Source organism: Lucilia sericata, unplaced genomic scaffold, assembly GCF_015586225.1.
Source record: "Lucilia sericata isolate MDLA Ls3-8-SP2 unplaced genomic scaffold, ASM1558622v1 Contig002004F_arrow, whole genome shotgun sequence".
NCBI classification, from domain to species: domain Eukaryota; kingdom Metazoa; phylum Arthropoda; class Insecta; order Diptera; family Calliphoridae; genus Lucilia; species Lucilia sericata.
In genome coordinates, this window is record NW_023995870.1 from 1 (window position 1) to 17,969 (window position 17,969).

At 32.8% G+C, this 17,969-nt stretch overlaps 2 protein-coding genes across 2 annotated transcripts; both read right to left on the bottom strand.

Moving 5' to 3' along the window:
• Window positions 1-979: 979 nt before the first annotated feature.
• Window positions 980-5,807, bottom strand: LOC119613196 (myosin-G heavy chain-like). Its single transcript, XM_037969142.1, has 2 exons — window positions 5,307-5,807; window positions 980-3,529 (listed from the first exon to the last, which is right to left on the bottom strand). Exons 1-2 carry the CDS (start codon window positions 5,470-5,472, stop codon window positions 1,113-1,115), a joined length of 2,583 nt encoding a protein of 860 aa, XP_037825070.1. The 5' UTR covers window positions 5,473-5,807; the 3' UTR covers window positions 980-1,112.
• A 9,648-nt stretch (window positions 5,808-15,455) lies between these two features.
• Window positions 15,456-17,289, bottom strand: LOC119613197. Its single transcript, XM_037969143.1, has 2 exons — window positions 15,787-17,289; window positions 15,456-15,712 (listed from the first exon to the last, which is right to left on the bottom strand). Exons 1-2 carry the CDS (start codon window positions 17,068-17,070, stop codon window positions 15,704-15,706), a joined length of 1,293 nt encoding a protein of 430 aa, XP_037825071.1. The 5' UTR covers window positions 17,071-17,289; the 3' UTR covers window positions 15,456-15,703.
• Between the last annotated feature and the right edge of the window lie 680 nt (window positions 17,290-17,969).

The following is a 17,969-nucleotide window of genomic DNA, read 5'->3' on the forward strand; positions in this document are numbered from 1 at the left end:
AGACTATACTAGACTATAGACTATACTAGACTATAGACTATACTAGACTATAGACTAGACTGTAGACTAGACTATAGACTAGACTATAGACTAGACTATAGACTAGACTACAGACTAGACTGTAGACTAGACTATAGACTAGACTATAGACTAGACTATAGACTAGAATAGACTAGACTATAGACTAGACTATAGACTAGACTATAGACTAGATATAGACTAGACTATAGACTAGACTATAGACTAAGACTAGACTAGACTATAGACACTATAGACTAGACTATAGACTAGACTATAGACTAGACTAGACTATAGACTAGACTATAGACTAGACTATAGACTAGACTATAGACTAGACTATAGACTAGACTATAGACTAGACTATAGACTAGACTATAGACTAGACTATAGACTAGACTATAGACTAGACTATAGACAGTTTTTTGTTGAAATTTTGTTTATGCTTTCGCTTTATGGCTTTTTTACATCTAAAGTTAACCACACTGTTTTGCTCTCATGATTTTTGTTTGGTTCTCTTCCTCTTTCTCACTCTCTTTCAATGAATTAAATGTTTGTAAACAATACCGTACGGTGGAAATTTAAATTCAAATTTAAATTTGAATATTTAACGGTTTTCTATAGAGTGGTATTTTGTGTGTAATAGTTTGGAAAGCACTGTGTTGGTTTAAACATTTTATGTAAGAGCAGAGTTTTAAAGCAATGAATTGTTAGGGGAAATATTTAAAAGCTAGTTTTATTAAACAAATTTGTTAAGAGCAATTGAAAAATTGTTAAATTTTATAAATGGATAAAACTTACCTTTTAGAAATAATTTACAAAAATTTTAATAAAACACTAAAGTTCCACTTAAACCAAAAATTTTGTTATTTTAAAAAACTAAACTAATATTAAGCAATTTTGCCTAAATTTATATTTTTGGTTTAATTTTAACTTTTTTTACTTTTGATAATAACAAGGTTTGAAATTTATTTCAATATTTATTCACTGAAAAACTTGGTTTAATTTTAATATGTAATAAAAATTATATACATACACACGGAAATAAAGAGATAATAAAACACATACAAAAAAGTTAATAAATAAGTTTCAGTTTAATCGTCTGAAGGTTCCGATTTAATGTGAGACTGCTTAACAAACAAAGGATCCAAAACATCAACACCCACTGTGCCGGCGGTCTCTAAAATGGGTATTTCTTCGGTGGATGCAGCTGGGGTTTTAGGTTTGTTGGCAGCTGGTTCTTTAAAAGAGATTTTTATATCAGCAACTGGAGTAGAGTAATCAGATACGCTTCTAGTTGGTAAGGTTTGGGTGTTTGAGGTTTTGGCGGCTGCGGTATTAAGGCTGATGGGTTGTGAGATTTGTATTTGTGACACTGAAGAAGAATTTGAAGACTGAGTTTGGGGTCTGTTATTGAGTGCATTTAAACCTTTGGAAGTAATAGGAGAGCCTGTCATAGTGGTTGGAGTAGGTTGGGTTTTCTCCGCCGGCAAAGGACCACATATAGAATAACGTCTTTGCATAATTTGTGGAGCATTAATGTGACTACGAACTATTTGTCTTTTAGCCGCGAGATTAGCTGAAGTGGGTGGCAACATCGGATTTTTGGACATCGCTGTGACTTTGGTTACAGTGGAGGTGGGGAAATTGGAGGTTGTCTGTACATTTGCAGGTTTTTGATTAATGGGATTAGTAAGAGGTTTTGGCGAAGGTACCGTTTTAAATAAACCAGTAGTGGAGCTTAGTATACGATTAGCGGGGTGTACATTTTTGAATGCTGTTTGATTTCCTGAATTAGTTGCAGTAGATTGATTGCTGCTATTTGCAGAAGTTGTGGCATCAGAGTTAGAAGTTGTTACAGGAGTTATATTATTATTAATGTTATTAGTATTAAATGAACGTACAGTTATATTGGACATATTACTCTGATTTTTATTAGTGTTTTGGGCTGAACCTGTTTCTCCTGGGCCCTTGGCTGGTGTGACATAAAAGGTGCCCATATTGGTATTTTTATTAGCGATGGTAGAAGAAGTTGTGTTATTGTTAGGATTCATTGTTTTCGGATATATACGATAAATACGTTTTCTATCACCATCTCTAGCTACTATAGTACTGCCAGAAGAGCCTGAAACTCTTACGACTTTTTGCAAAATGCGCCGTGGCAAACCCATAACATTTTCCTCTACTGTTGGTGTAACGCTAGCTGCAGTCTTTGCCGGTTCTGAGGGTTTAGCTTTGATCTCCTCCCAAGTGCGTGGTAAATCTAGATCGTCATCATCATCTATATTGTCCAGAGAGAATTGAAAATCATCATCATCTAAAGTGGGACTTAGGGAGAGAGGGGATATTTGTGCCTTTGAGCTATTGTCAGTATTATTAGGCATCGGCAATTTAATAGGAGTTTTGCTGGCAATAGGTGCTGGAACCGTTTGAGCAGCCGGAGCAGGAGCCATTGCCGTAATCGTTTTTACTTTTTCCTTAGCATTTACAATTTCAGGTGTACTTTTGGCTGCCTGTACCAAAGAAACCAATTCACGCATTAATCTTAACTCTCCCGTGGTAGTATTAATCACTTGCGGTTTTTTATGTGGTAATTTAAGTACCTCATTTGATCCTGGAAAGTCTGCCGTATCATCGAATACTTCTAATAATGACTTATAAATTTTTGCTTTAAAATTCATTTTTTGTCTAGCATTCATTTCCTGCAGACGTTGCTTAATTGATTGCATAAAAATTTCATCATAATCCATAAAATCAATAGAATTTTCATACTGTGTTCCCATACATCTAGTAGCCACTGCTGTAGAAGTACTAGAATCCACCATTTTAACAGCTTTAGGAGTAGAGGTTTTTGTTTCCATAGAAAACCGCTCAGTAGAATTCATCGTATCCTTTATCATCTTAGAACGCATTTCCTCTAACTCTTCGGCACTCTTATTATCATTAAATGGTTTATTGATTTTAATTTTATCCATTCTAACCACAACTTTTTTATTCGACAATAACTCTAAATCATTATGTTCCGAACGTTTTCCTCCCTCCTTTAGCACTTTACGTGAACGTTTAGACCCCGGTTCTTGTGAATCTTCATCGCCTAAGTCCCCCAATAACTCAGGATCCAAGCCCCTTTTGCATGAACGTTTATAACTTAAACGTCTTTCGCGATTTTCACCCTCGCCCGCCTCTTCACCGATTTCATCTATTATAAAACCACCACCACCCCCTTGGCTCTTGTTTCCGTCTATTTTTTCATTTGATTCATCAGCACTATTGGTATTACTATCACTTTCCTCAGCTTCATCATCATCTACATTCACTATATCATCATGCGTAATAGTGGAATTTGTTTCATCATTTAAAGTCGCTTCTGGTTGACGTTTGGATTTTGCCTTATTTTCATCTTCCAAAAGATAGCTCATATAATCATGCAAATAATAGGGATTACCTCGTCGATTTATACCCTGATAGAAGGCTCTGAGTAAATTCTTCCAACGATTTCTACAATAATCAACTGATTGAAAAGTGCAAAAAAGATTAAGTTAAGTCTAGTAGGATTTTTAAAAATTAGATTTTTAGTTGAATAATGGAGTTTCTGTTTAATTCTAGTGTCTTCTAGAAAAGGAAAACAATATTTCAATTTATGAACGTTAGTCTGGAGTACAGTCTGACTATAGTATAGTCTGTGTTCAAAGCCACAGTCCATAGTAAATGTAAAGACAATTGACTAGACTTCTCTATAATTCGAACCGAAATATCTAGTATTTTAATATAAAGACAGTAGTACAGTTAGTTTAAATCATGATCTAGTCTATTTTAGTTCTGCTCTGGTTCAGTTCCAGATCAATTCTAGTTCAATCCTAGTTCAGTTTTAATAATTTCTAGTTCAGTACTAGTTCAGTTCTAATTCAGTTCTAGTTCAGTTCTAGTCCAGTTCTTGTTCAGTTCTAGTTCGGTTCTAGTTCAGTTCTAGTTCAGTTCTAGTTCAGTTCTAGTTCAGTTCTAGTTCAGTTCTAGTTCAGTTCTAGTTCAGTTCTAGTTCAGTTCTAGTTCAGTTCTAGTTCATTTCTAGTTCATTTCTAGTTCAGTTCTAGTTCATTTCTAGTTCAGTTTCTAGTTCAGTTCTAGTTCAGTTCTCGTTCAGTTCTAGTTCAGTTCTAGTTCAGTTCTAGTTCAGTTCTAGTTCAGTTCTAGTTCAGTTCTAGTTCAGTTCTAGTTCAGTTCTAGTTCAGTTCTAGTTCAGTTCTAGTTCATTTCTACTTCATTTCTAGTTCATTTCTAGTTCAGTTCTAGTTCAGTTCTAGTTCAGTTCTAGTTCAGTTCTAGTTCAGTTCTAGTTCAGTTCTAGTTCAGTTCTAGTTCAGTTCTAGTTCAGTTCTAGTTCAGTTCTAGTTCAGTTCTAGTTCAGTTCTAGTTCAGTTCTAGTTCAGTTCTAGTTCAGTTCTAGTTCTAGTTCAGTTCTAGTTCAGTTCTAGTTCAGTTCTAGTTCAGTTCTAGTTCAGTTCTAGTTCAGTTCTAGCTCAGTTATAGTTCAGTTATAGTTCAGTTCTAGTTCATTTCTAGTTCTAGTTCAGTTATAGTTAACTTCTAGTTCAATCCTAGTTCAGTTCTAGTTCTGTTTTAGTTCAGATCTAGTTCGGTTCTAGTTCAGTTCTAGTTCCAGTTCTGTTCTAGTTCTGTTTTAGTTATTTTCTAGTTCTGATCTAGTTGTAGTTCTGTTCTAGTTCCATTCTAGTTCTGCTGTAGTCTAGTGTGGACTCTAGTTAATATTCTATATGATATCTCCGCTTGTTTTTATAATTGGTTATTTATTTTTATTAGACACAAAATCGAATAAACCCATTTAACATCAATAATTCTTATAAGATTTCCTTTTACCAACTATTTTACTGTCAAAATAAATGTCTTTTCACAAAAACTACAACCCTGTAAAAATTTCTCAAAGTAACTGACAGTTGTTGCTGACACAAATACAACCCTGTGCTATTATTAATGCTCTGGTTAGAGAACAACTGCTTTAACTACAAACCAATAGATTTCAAACTGTAAACAAACAAGATGAATTAAAACAGTAAGAACAAGCAGGTAGAAGAAAATAAAAGCAATTTGTGTGGTGTTTAAGAAAAAAATCAGAAAACAAAAACAAAACGTGTGTGTGTAGTGTTTCTTGCTAAAAATGTAGGGCAACAACAACAGTGAAAATAAAAACAACTTAAATATCAACAAATGGTGGTGGTAAGTTAAAAATTTCTTTTCTTAAACATAAAAAAATTATTTGGAAATTCACTCACCGGTTTGATTACACTCTTTGGCGACTACTTGCCAAGCTTTTTCACATTCCGGCGTAGAATTTTTACGCACCGAATTGCGATCGTAAAGACATTTGTGTTTTTCAATGGCAGCACATAATTTAACACTTATATCAAACACGGAATTGGCATTTTCCAAATCGCTCATTATTAACACTTTTTTGTTTTTTTTTTTTTTTTGGAGTTTTGTAAAGATTTGTTTTTGTTAAACAGTTTTTTTAACCACTTAAGCGGCTTAGTAGTTTTACTACTAATTTTTGTTTTAATTAACTTTGTTATTGTTGGGATTTGTTTAATTAGTTAAAATTTGCTTGGGAGTTTATTAAAAAAAGAGAAAACGCACCACACACTTATTAAAACACTGTGAAAAAACAAACGACACACAATATATTTTTGTCTAACTTTACACAATTGACAGCTCGTTTTTGTTTAGGGAGTTGCCAGTTGTAGAAAAACGTCATTTAATAAAAATGCTGCCACATTAACCGTTTACGAAAAGAAGAATAAGCATTGGGATAGAAAAGTATTGCCAGTTGTTGGTAGTTTTCTTTTGTGGGGAAATGAGTGCAGGTAAATATATGTATCTCTTGTTTTGGTTGTTCTCTCTTTAGTTTTAGTTTGTGTTTTCGTTGTGTATTGTTGTGTTATAAAAATGCATGGAAAATTTAAAATTTAAAATAGTCTATAGACTAGACTATAGACTAGATTATAGACTAGACTATGGACTAGACTATAGACAGGACTAAAGACTAGACTATAGACTAGACTATAGACTAGACTATAGACTAGACTATGAACTAGACTATAGACTAGACTATAGACTAGACTATAGACTAGACATAGACTAGACTATAGGACTAGACTATAGACTAGATATAGACTAGACTATAGACTAGCCTATAGACTAGCCTATAGACTAGACTATAGACTAGACTATAGACTAGACTATAGACTAGACTATAGACTAGACTATAGACTAGACTATAGACTAGACTATAGACTAGACTATAGACTAGACTATAGACTAGACTATAGACTAGACTATAGACTAGACATAGACTAGACTATAGACTAGACTATAGACTAGACTATAGACTAGACTATAGACTAGACTATAGACTAGACTATAGACTAGACTAGAGATGACATAGACTAGACTATAGACTAGACTATAGATAGACTAGACTAGACTATAGACTAGACTATAGACTAGACTATAGACTAGACTATAGACTAGACTATAGACTAGACTATAGACTAGACTATAGACTAGACTATAGACTAGACTATAGACTAGACTATAGACTAGACTATAGACTAGACTATAGACTAGACTATAGACTAGATATAGACTAGACTATGACTAGACTAGACTAGACTATAGACTAGACTATAGACTAGACTATAGACTAGACTATAGACTAGACTATAGACTAGACTATAGACTAGACTATAGACTAGACTATAGACTAGACTATAGACTAGACTATAGACTAGACTATAGACAGACTATAGACTAGACTATAGACTAGACTAGACTAGACTATAGACTAGACTATAGACTAGACTATAGACTAGACTATAGACTAGACTATAGACTAGACTATAGACTAGACTATAGACTAGACTATAGACTAGACTATAGACTAGACTATAGACTAGACTATAGACTAGACTATAGACTAGACTATAGACTAGACTATAGACTAGACTATAGACTAGACTATAGACTAGACCTATAGACTAGACTATAGACTAGACTATAGACTAGACTATAGACTAGACATATAGACTAGACTATAGACTAGACTATAGACTAGACCCTAGACTAGACTATAGACTAGACTATAGACTACTATAGACTAGACTATAGACTAGACTATAGACTAGACTATAGACTAGACTATAGACTAGACTATAGACTAGACTATAGACTAGACTATAGACTAGACTATAGACTAGACTATAGACTAGACTATAGACTAGACTATAGACTAGACTATAGACTAGACTATAGACTAGACTATAGACTAGACTATAGACTAGACTATAGACTAGACTATAGACTAGACTATAGACTAGACTATAGACTAGACTATAGACTAGACCTATAGACTAGACTATAGACTAGACTATAGACTAGACTATAGACTAGACTATAGACTAGACTATAGACTAGACTATAGACTAGACTATAGACTAGACTATAGACTAGACTATAGACTAGACTATAGACTAGACTATAGACTAGACTATAGACTAGACTATAGACTAGACTATAGACTAGACTATAGACTAGACTATAGACTAGACTATAGACTAGACATAGACTAGACTATAGACTAGACTATAGACTAGACTATAGACTAGACTATAGACTAGACTATAGACTAGACTATAGACTAGACTATAGACTAGACTATAGACTAGACTATAGACTAGACTAGACTAGACTATAGACTAGACTATAGACTAGACTATAGACTAGACTATAGACTAGATATAGACTAGTAGACTAGACTATAGACTAGACTATAGAAGACTAGACTATAGACTAGACTATAGACTAGCCTATAGACTAGCCTATAGACTAGACTATAGACTAGACTATAGACTAGACTATAGACTAGCCTATAGACTAGCCTATAGACTAGACTATAGACTAGACTATAGACTAGACTATATACTAGACTATAGACTATAGCTAGACTATAGACTAGACTATAGACTAGACTATAGACTAGACTATAGACTACACTATAGACTAGACTATAGACTAGACTATAGACTAGACTATAGACTAGACTATAGACTAGACTATAGACTAGACTATAGACTAGACTATAGACTAGACTATAGACTAGACTATAGACTAGACTATAGACTAGACTATAGACTAGACTATAGACTAGACTATAGACTAGACTATAGACTAGACTATAGACTAGACTAGACTATAGACTAAACTATAGACTAGACTATAGACTAGACTATAGACTAGACTATAGACTAGACTATAGGCTAGACTATAGACTAGACTATAGACTAGACTATAGACTAGACTATAGACTAGACTATAGACTAGACTATAGTCTAGACTATAGACTAGACTATAGACTAGATTATAGTCTAGACTATAGACTAGAGATAGACTAGACTATAGACTAGACTATAGACTAGACTATAGACTAGACTATAGACTAGACTATATAGACTATACTAGACTAGACTATAGACTAGACTATAGACTAGACCTATAGACTAGACTAGACTATAGACTATAGACTAGACTATAGACTAGACTATAGACTAGACTATAGACTAACCATAGACTAGACTATAGACTAGACTAGAAAAAGTACTAAAATACTAAATTTCCCATGCCTGAGTTAAAGACTTGCTCTCACTTGTGAAGATTATGTAAGTGTTTTTATTAATAAGTTGAATTTAACTTGTTTAGTTCTGATTACATTTGAAGATTCCGTTTCAAGTTTGGGGATTTATTGGTAGAATAATCTCTCTATTTGAACTCTATGGCAACTTTGTTTTAGCTGCTGTTATAAATCCATATGGTAACATTGTTTATTTGTTGTTCAATTATAAAATATGGCAACTCTATTTTGGTATCACCATATATGGCAACATTGTAAAAAACAATTATTTTTTTATGGAACTATAGCCACACAGTTGTTAAAGTGTTGCTTTCTAGCGTTTTTATGCTCAATATATTCAGCGTTGCATTATTTAGCAAGATTTGATAAGATAATGTCATATATTTTGTTGATAAAGTCTTGTAGGTCGACTTTTCAACATTTTTTTAAATTCGATTTTTCTATACTCTAAATTTTAGAGTGTAAAATTATATTTAAACATGTTTTCTTGATAAATAAATATTATTGATATTATGCGTTACCAACTTGTTATTGAAATTAAGTCCCTTTAGAACAAAATTTATTATTTTTATTAATTTCAAATAACAGGATAGATATAGTTTTAATTATTACTTTTTTTGTAGAAAATTAACATTTTTATTTATTGCGTTGCCAACTTTATTGTTGAAATCAAGATTATTTGAAAAGGATAATTGATTATATTACAACTTTTACATACCAGGTATTCGAATTATTTAAATTATGTAGTATCGCGATAAAGTTTTCCTTTAACGCTTCTAAAGAGTTGCCGACTTTTTCTAATTTTCTAAAAAGCGTTGCCAACTTTTTCTGTTAATCAATAACATTTATACAAATTAAGTGTTGTATATTAAAATTTTTTATATAACTAAAATTTGAAGGTTTTTTTTCGTAAATACAAATTTTTGAAATTACGCGTTGCCAAATTTTTATTAAATTCAAGTTGTTTTATGAAATAATTGATTTTATCATAGATTGAAGTCAAATGGATAGAAATAATAATAAATATTATATTTTTTTCTTTGAAAATTTACATTTCTATATATTGCGTTGCCAACTTGTTCCTAAAATCATGATTATTTATGAAAAAATTACTAATTTTACATACAAGTAATTAAAATTATCTAAATTATGATGTATCGTGATTAATTAAATTAAATTAAAATTATCTAAATTATGATGTATCGTGATTAAATTCTTTTTTGGCTCTTTTAAACTGTTGCCAAATTATGGGGAGTGTTGCCAACTTTTTAGGTAGCTTCATTTTAAATGGTTTATTTAGTTTCTAATAATCTTAAGCTTGCAGTTTAAGCTATTTTGAGAACAATTTTAACATTTTGCTTCAATAAACAAATATTTTCATTATGAGGCGTTGCCAACTTTTATTTTAAAATTGTTTTATTTATAAGGAAAACAATGATTAATGAGGTTCTAAAGTGTATCTACGTTTAAATGTTTCTAAAATTGCCTGTTATTTTTATTCCTCAAACTGGCATCCCTATTACTCATGAACACCCTCTTTTAAAGTGCTGCCAAGTTTAAATTTGTTAAATTGCCAAGTGTTTGTTTTTAATAAATATATCTTTATTTATGGACCTTGTTTAAATGCAACAAACAAATTGAAATGTTAAACAACCAACCAATTTAGGTAACATTTATTAAGAAAATCCAATAAAAACAACAAATTGTTTTACTTAAGAAAACTATTTTAATTCGAACAAATTTCAATACAGTTTTGGGAGGTTTAACAAGTACATATAGACATTTAGTAAAACTTGATTTGACACTTGTTGGCAAAATTTATTTATTTATGCATTTGTTTGCAATTAAAGCAATTAAAATTTTATAAATTTATAAAATTTTGGTTTTTATTTTTATGGTTTATTTTATAAAATAAGAAAAAATTGCATTTGAAAAGTGAGATATTTGTTAATTAAATTTATTTATTTATTTTCTAACATTATATTTTTATTATTTTATTATTTTATTATTATTGTTATTATATTAAGTCACGTTTTTTGTTTGAATTGCCAATCATCCACAGCAATAACAATAAGAAACCAAACATTAACCGTTAAAGGTTGCCATATAAACAACAATGTTGTTTATTAATTTTAATGTTGTTGTTGCTATTTATGTTTAAGAGAGATCATATCTTAAGACAGTGGGAGTTAGGGATGAAAAAAAAATCAAAATTTTTAAAAACTTCGAAGGAAATAAAAAGTTATTAAACAAATTTTTGAAATTTTTATTTTTGTGTACAAAGGGCTGCCATCTGTTCATTTTTAATTTATAATTTATTTTGTAAATAAGATTTTCTTATTGTTTAAGTTCTATCAAATTACAAAGCATTAAATTTCTACAACTTTTATTATATAGCGTTGCCACCTTTTTAGGCAAACCTTTAATTATTTTAGTTGCCACATGTTACATAAAATTAGCTTAAAATTTTAAATTTAACTTGCTAAATCTATTCTTGTTGCTAAAGCTCTCTAAAATAACATTTTTCTTGTTTTTGTTTTTGATAAAAAACATTTTAGCATTTAGAGTTGCCATCTTTTTATGAAAATGTTTAAATTTTTTATGGAAAATAATTAATATTTTTTAAATTTAATTTATATTTTTAATTGCTGAACCTGTAATGCGAAAATAAATTTAAAAAAGTAAAATTTTTATTTTTTTTAAAAGTGTTGCCACCTGTTATGTAAAATTCTCGTTAAATTTATAATTTAGCTTCTAAATAATACTTTCGTAAAGCTTCAGCTATTTATTTTTTTATTAAATAACACATTTTATTATATGGCGTTGCCACCTTTTTATGAAATTTTTCCTTTTTTTAAATAAAAATAACTAGTATTTAAATTTTTAATTGCTAAAACTGAAATAGAGTGAAAAAATTGAATATAATTATAAAAATCTTGATTTTGTTTATTAAGGGTTGCCACCTGTTATGTAAAATTCACTTTAAATGCATAATTTATCTTCTAAATAAAACTTTCTTGTTGCTTGAGCTATTTAAAATATAATTCCTCAAAATTTTTTATTAAAAAACACATTTTATTATATGGTGTTGCCACCTTTTTATGTAATTTTTTTTATTTTTTTTTAAAGAAAACTATCTAGTATTTAAATTTTTAATTGCTAAAACTGAAATAGAATAAAAAAATGTAATAGAATTATAAAATTTGTGATTTAGTTTATTAAGGGTTGCCACCTGTTATGGGTTGCCACCTGTTATGTAAAATTCACTTTAAATTTACAATTTAGCTTCTAAACAATACTTTCTTGTTACATAAGCTATTTAAAATATAATTTCTCAAAATTGTTTATTAAATAACACATTTTATTATACGGCGTTGCCACCTTTTTATGCAAATATTTTACTTTAAGAAAAAAATAACTAGTATGTAAAGGATGCTTATTTGTTTTTTTATTTATGTTCCTTTCTGATTAGAATGGCTTACAATAATAATTCTTAAAACGGAAATGCAAAAAAGGCCAGGTTGCATTCCATCTGACAAAGGCTTAATGAGTTTTTAGAGTTGCCACATAACACATTACTACAATCTTTTGTAGAGTTGCCATATTACAGATCATTACAATCTCGGCCAACCTGACTAGGCAATCGACCTCGATTGCGTTAAGTCTTGTAAAAATTCATCTTCTAGAAACTCATAGTCTTCGTATTCACTCGTGTTGCCTTCAGTTTCAGATAATTTGTTTTTTACCGAGTCCTTTACTTCCAACCATTTTTTCAATCGAGTCGAATCTACTACACCTTTATAGGGTAATTGTGTCACCTGGCAATTTTCTACATCAGATATTTCGTAACGATCATTTCCTAATTGCTTCTGAACGATGTATGGGCCGCGGTACTTCGGTATTAATTTCTTATTGACTCCTGGGGTTGTATTAACATTCTTTAAAACAACTAAATCTCCAGGTTTGAACGATTTTGGCGGTTTGTGATGAACATGGAAATACTTTAAGTTATTCTCCTGAGACTTTTTTATGTTTTCTGATGCATCCTCCCTCATTACCTTTAGATCCCTATTACTATCCTCGTATCTGTCCTGTAAGTATTCTGTCAGTTCGTCTACTATCTCTCCTCGTTGTTCTACTCCAAATAGTAAGATAGCCGGCGATTGTTTCGTAGCACTGTGCAGCGAATTGTTGATGGCAAACTCCACTTGCGACAGTTTATCTGTCCAATCACAATGTTCCGTTGGCTCAGATAGTTTCGATAGCATAGCCCTCAAATCTCTATTTATCCTTTCTACTTGGCCGTTCGACTGTGGGGAAGCTACTGAAGTTTTCACATGAATAATATTTCTTTCGGTTACAAATCTATTGAATTCATCGGAAGTAAAACACGTACCGCGGTCACTAATGATTCGCCTAGGTCGACTATAGTCCCTAAAATACTTTCGTAAGGCACAACATGCTTCCTTTGTCCCTGGCGAGTTTACAGCGTAAAGCCTAGTAAATTTTGTAAATGCATCTACTACTGCTAGTATGTGTCTACGCTTGGATCTAATTGCTGGTAAAGGACCAAAATGGTCGATATGCAAGGTGTCGAAAGGGATAGCCTTCTTCTCGATGTTGTATAGGTTTCGTTCATTTTTTTTATGTGGGCCCGAATAGTAAATACATTTAAGGCAATTTCTTATGAATTTATTTAATTTGTCCTTCATATTAGGGAACCAATAATATTTGCTTATCCTGTCCATACATTTCCCAATACCAACATGACTATACTTCTCATGTACTAACCTCATTATGTTTTCTTCTAATTCCTCCGGCACGTATAATTGTCTTTGTCCCTGATTACCTATTCTAAACACTAAACTATTGTCCAACAAAAACCCCTCTTTTTCACCATGCTCAAGTGCTATCTTAATGTCCTGTATCTTCGGATCCCTAGATTGCGTAATCTGAATATTTACGTCGACTTCATTCTCATCGATAACCCCGATAACTGGTTCGCGGCTGAGTGCATCGACGTGAGTCATCAATTCTCCTCTTCTATGCCTAATGCTATAATTATAATTTTCCAATTCTAAAGCCCATCTGGCGATTCTAGGGTTTATTAATTTCTTACTCAATGTTAGTGCAAGGGAGTTACAGTCGGTCACAATGGTGAAAGGGATTCCTTCTAAGTATATACGGAACCTTCTTAACGCATATATTATGGCCATGGTTTCTAATTCAAAACTATGGTACCTAGATTCTGCCGGAGATGTGCACTTAGAGTAGTAAGCTATAGGGTGAAATTTACCATCTCCTAGTTTCTGTAGGAGCACTGAACCATAGCCCTTAGTACTAGCATCTGTGTGTAATTCTGTTTCACGTTGCTGATCATATACTGCCAGCACAGGAGCATTCGTCAATCGATCCTTCAGAGTCAAGAAAGCGTCTCTACATTCGTCAGTCCAGTTAAAATTTCCATTTTTCTTCAACATATTCAAAGGCCTTGATATTCTCGAAAAGTCCGGTACAAATCTTCGGAAATAGGAAAACAGTCCTAAACAACGCTCTACCCCTTCACAGTCAGTAGGCATAGGATACTCTTTTATGGACTTGATGTGATCCTCATTAGGCCTAATGCCCATCTCGTTCACACGATAACCTAAATAATCTATTTCCCGATATGCGAATTTACACTTATTCATATTAAGTCTCAAACCTACTTCACTTAAAGCACCTAACACGTCCGACAATAATCCTACATGTTCCTCCAAAGTTTCAGTGGCGATGATTATATCATCTAAGTAAACTACAATCTTACCTGATTCTATAAAATCTCTTAAAACTTTATTAATAAACCGCTGGAATACAGCACCAGCATTTTTTAGCCCGAAAGGCATATAACAATATTCGTATTGACCCAAAGGGGTGACGAAAGCCGTATATTTTATCGAATCCTCATGCATCGGTACCTGATGAAAACTATTTTCTAAATCAAGGGTCGAAAAAATTTTTTTATTACCTAAATAGTCCAGGCAATCCTCGATTATGGGTAAGGGATAATTATCCTTTAGTGTAATCTTGTTCAGGGCCCTGTAGTCTACGCACATTCTCAATTGCCCGCTTTTCCGTCTCACTAACACAATCGGCGAGGCATATGCCGAATCACTAGGGCGTATAATACCCTTCTCTAAGAGTTCATTTAATTTCAATTTAACCTCAGACTTTTCCCGGTATGAAAGCCGTCTTGGACCACTATAAATCGGTACATCATTGGTTAACCTAATTTCCATACAATAATCTACCATCTTTGTAGGAGATCCCAATCTATCAAAATACTGCGTTTCTAACATTGACCTTAATGTACACGCACTCGCTGTATCTAGTCCCTCATCAATGTCTATATTCGTATTATCCTCAACGTTGCAAATTATTTCCATGTTTTCCTCACAATACTCATCTTCGTTAATAATTTCTAAATCTTCAACGTTTTCAACTATACTACACTCATTTTCAGAAGCAATTTTATCACGACTCGCTAGATGTTTTACTTCAGGTGAAATAATTCTCCTAATGTTAGTCGGTTCAATAAAATCATTCTTATTACACGTTGCAAATGGAAGTTCATCGAATAAATTCTCTACCGCAGGTGGAAGTTCAGGACTACTACATAATTTAAACAACACAAGCGCACGATGTATTTTTTTGTCAATGTATCCATTTTTTAAATTCAATTTTAACAATTCATTTTTATTATAAGAAATTTTTTTGCTGCATAAGTGAATATTAAGTTTATTAAGTACATCACGCCCGATTAAAAGTGGCACTATGGCTTCGGAATCCGGCAGAACAAATAAATCACCCGCTACTGTTTTATTTTGAAAAAATATGTCACATCCAACACGACCGATTATATTTATGATTTTGTTTCCAACGCCGCGAAATGTAGGTACAGTTTTATTAATAGGGATTGCAAACGGTACTAGTGATTCACTTATACAACTAATTGGGCTACCCGTATCAAGCAAAGAAAAAAATTTAATAACATCAGTGCGCTTATTTTGTTGTCTGAAGGCAACACTTACCGATTGGAATGCATCAATACCCTTAATATTTATGGCTCCAACTGCAGTCTTCTTCTTCGGACAGTCTTTGTGGAAATGTCCCATCTCTGCACACACGAAACATGAATTCGGGGGACGTCTGGGCTTCTGACACTGACTTTGGTAGTGTCCAAATTGCGAGCAGTTGTAGCAGCGGACCTCAGCTTCAGTCGATTTATTACCAGTGGTTTCAGAAGGCATCGGTTTAGCTGCGGTAACAGTCTTTAACGGAACGCGGCGTTGTTGACGGCGGCACTCATACCTATCCAGACGACGTAGTAAGTCGTCCATACTACTGGCGCCGTAGAGCATATTGACTGCGTTGTCATTCTTAGGGACACCATCAATTATTATGTCCACTAGCTCTTGCTCCTCTATATCAGCTTTAGCAGCGATTGACTGCATAGCCACCACGTAGCTGAGGCACGACTCGTCAGGCTTTAAATTTCTTTGCTGTAGTTGCCTGTATACCTCTTGCCGGGAAACTGTACGTTTGAACATTCTTGTTAGGCGAGCTTTTAAGTCATCAAATTGTAACAGGCCTAAGTTTGTAACGTACTGTTTGGCCGTTCCTTCCAAACGTCGGCGTATGGCTGCACATTTTTCCTTTTCGGAAAACATCCCCGCATAATCTTCAAAGACTACGAACCAGCGGTTTATGTCTTGGTTGTCGTCACCGCTAAATATAGGAACAGCAGCGTCCAATTCCATCCAGTCCATTCTGCGTACAGGAGATTGGTATGATAAGCCCTCTTCTAGGGCCTGTATTTGTTGCTGTAGTTGTAACATCTGTAAACGAAGTTGTAATTTTTTTATTTCGTCGGACCCTGTAGCAGATGCGGTATCTGGAAGAAAATCATAAGTTTTTCCAGTGTGCATTCTGGCAGCGGCAGCAATTACAGCGGGCTTCGGGACAGCAGTTACATTGTCTTCAGTTTCAGCGGCATCATGCACGTGGACTTCAGTGTTGACTTCTACGGCGTACTGATCTAGAGCACGTGTTTGCTGTTGTGCAGCAGGATTTGCGACAACGTGTGTCTTAATAGTATTTTCAGCGGCATCAGTATTTGCTTGGACAGCGCACTGGTTCATGTCTTCCACTGTATCCTCTTCGCTTGCTGGTTTTAAAGCGTGGTTGCTTTGTTGTGTCATTAGCGCTTCATATAAGCCTCGTAGTTGGCTCAGCGTCGCAGAAGAAGGGAACTCGATGCCGGCTGCATTTAATGCATCAGTCATTGTCTGGCGACTAGGTCTTAGATCCATCATTGAGCTGCTTTACTAAGATGCACCCCACACCTGATGTTGTAAAGGATGCTTATTTGTTTTTTTATTTATGTTCCTTTCTGATTAGAATGGCTTACAATAATAATTCTTAAAACGGAAATGCAAAAAAGGCCAGGTTGCATTCCATCTGACAAAGGCTTAATGAGTTTTTAGAGTTGCCACATAACACATTACTACAATCTTTTGTAGAGTTGCCATATTACAGATCATTACAAGTATTTAAATTTTTAATTGCTAAAACTGAAATAGAGTGAAAAAATATAAATAGAATTATAAAATAACTTTTATTTCTGCGATTAATAATAAAACTGAAAGAAAATTTAAAAATGCTGAAAAAATGCTAACGTTTTTATTTTTGTTTATAAAGTGCTGCCACCTGTTTCATAAAATTCACTTTAAATTTAAAGCTTCTAATGGAATTGTTTTTATTTTTTGAGGTGTCCAAAATACAATTTCATGTGATTTCTTTAATAAATAATAATTTTTATTACCTAGCGTTGCCACCTTTTTGTAACAATATGCTTTATTTTCTATAAAAATTAATAAATCTTTAAGTATATCTCAAAAATAGCAGGAAAATTTGAAGAATTACAATTTTCTTCTGTAAAGAGTTGCCACCTTTTACTGAAAATTTGCATAAATTGTTAATTTTGCTACAAAAAGCTAATTTTCTTAACGATTTAGCTCTGAAAATGCAGTTTCTTTTAAACTCATTATTAAGCGAAATCTTTTGTGTTGCGGTGTTGTCACCTTTTACTGAAAATTTGCTTAAAAGTATTTATTTGCTTTAAAAAAAGTTTTTTTATTCATTTAGCTCCGAAAAGTGAGTTTCTGTAAGTTTCATTAATAAACGGAATCTTTTATTTTGCGGCGTTGCCGCC

Bases quoted from the DNA above. Each gene is read 5' to 3' on its own strand.
- LOC119613197 (XM_037969143.1), bottom strand. From the start codon at position 17,070: ATGATGGATCTAAGACCTAGTCGCCAGACAATGACTGATGCATTAAAT.
- LOC119613196 (XM_037969142.1), bottom strand. From the start codon at position 5,472: ATGAGCGATTTGGAAAATGCCAATTCCGTGTTTGATATAAGTGTTAAA. The intron at 3,530-5,306 runs GTGAGTGAATTT...CTTTTCAATCAG, and splicing joins CAAAGAGTGTAATCAAACCG to TTGATTATTGTAGAAATCGT.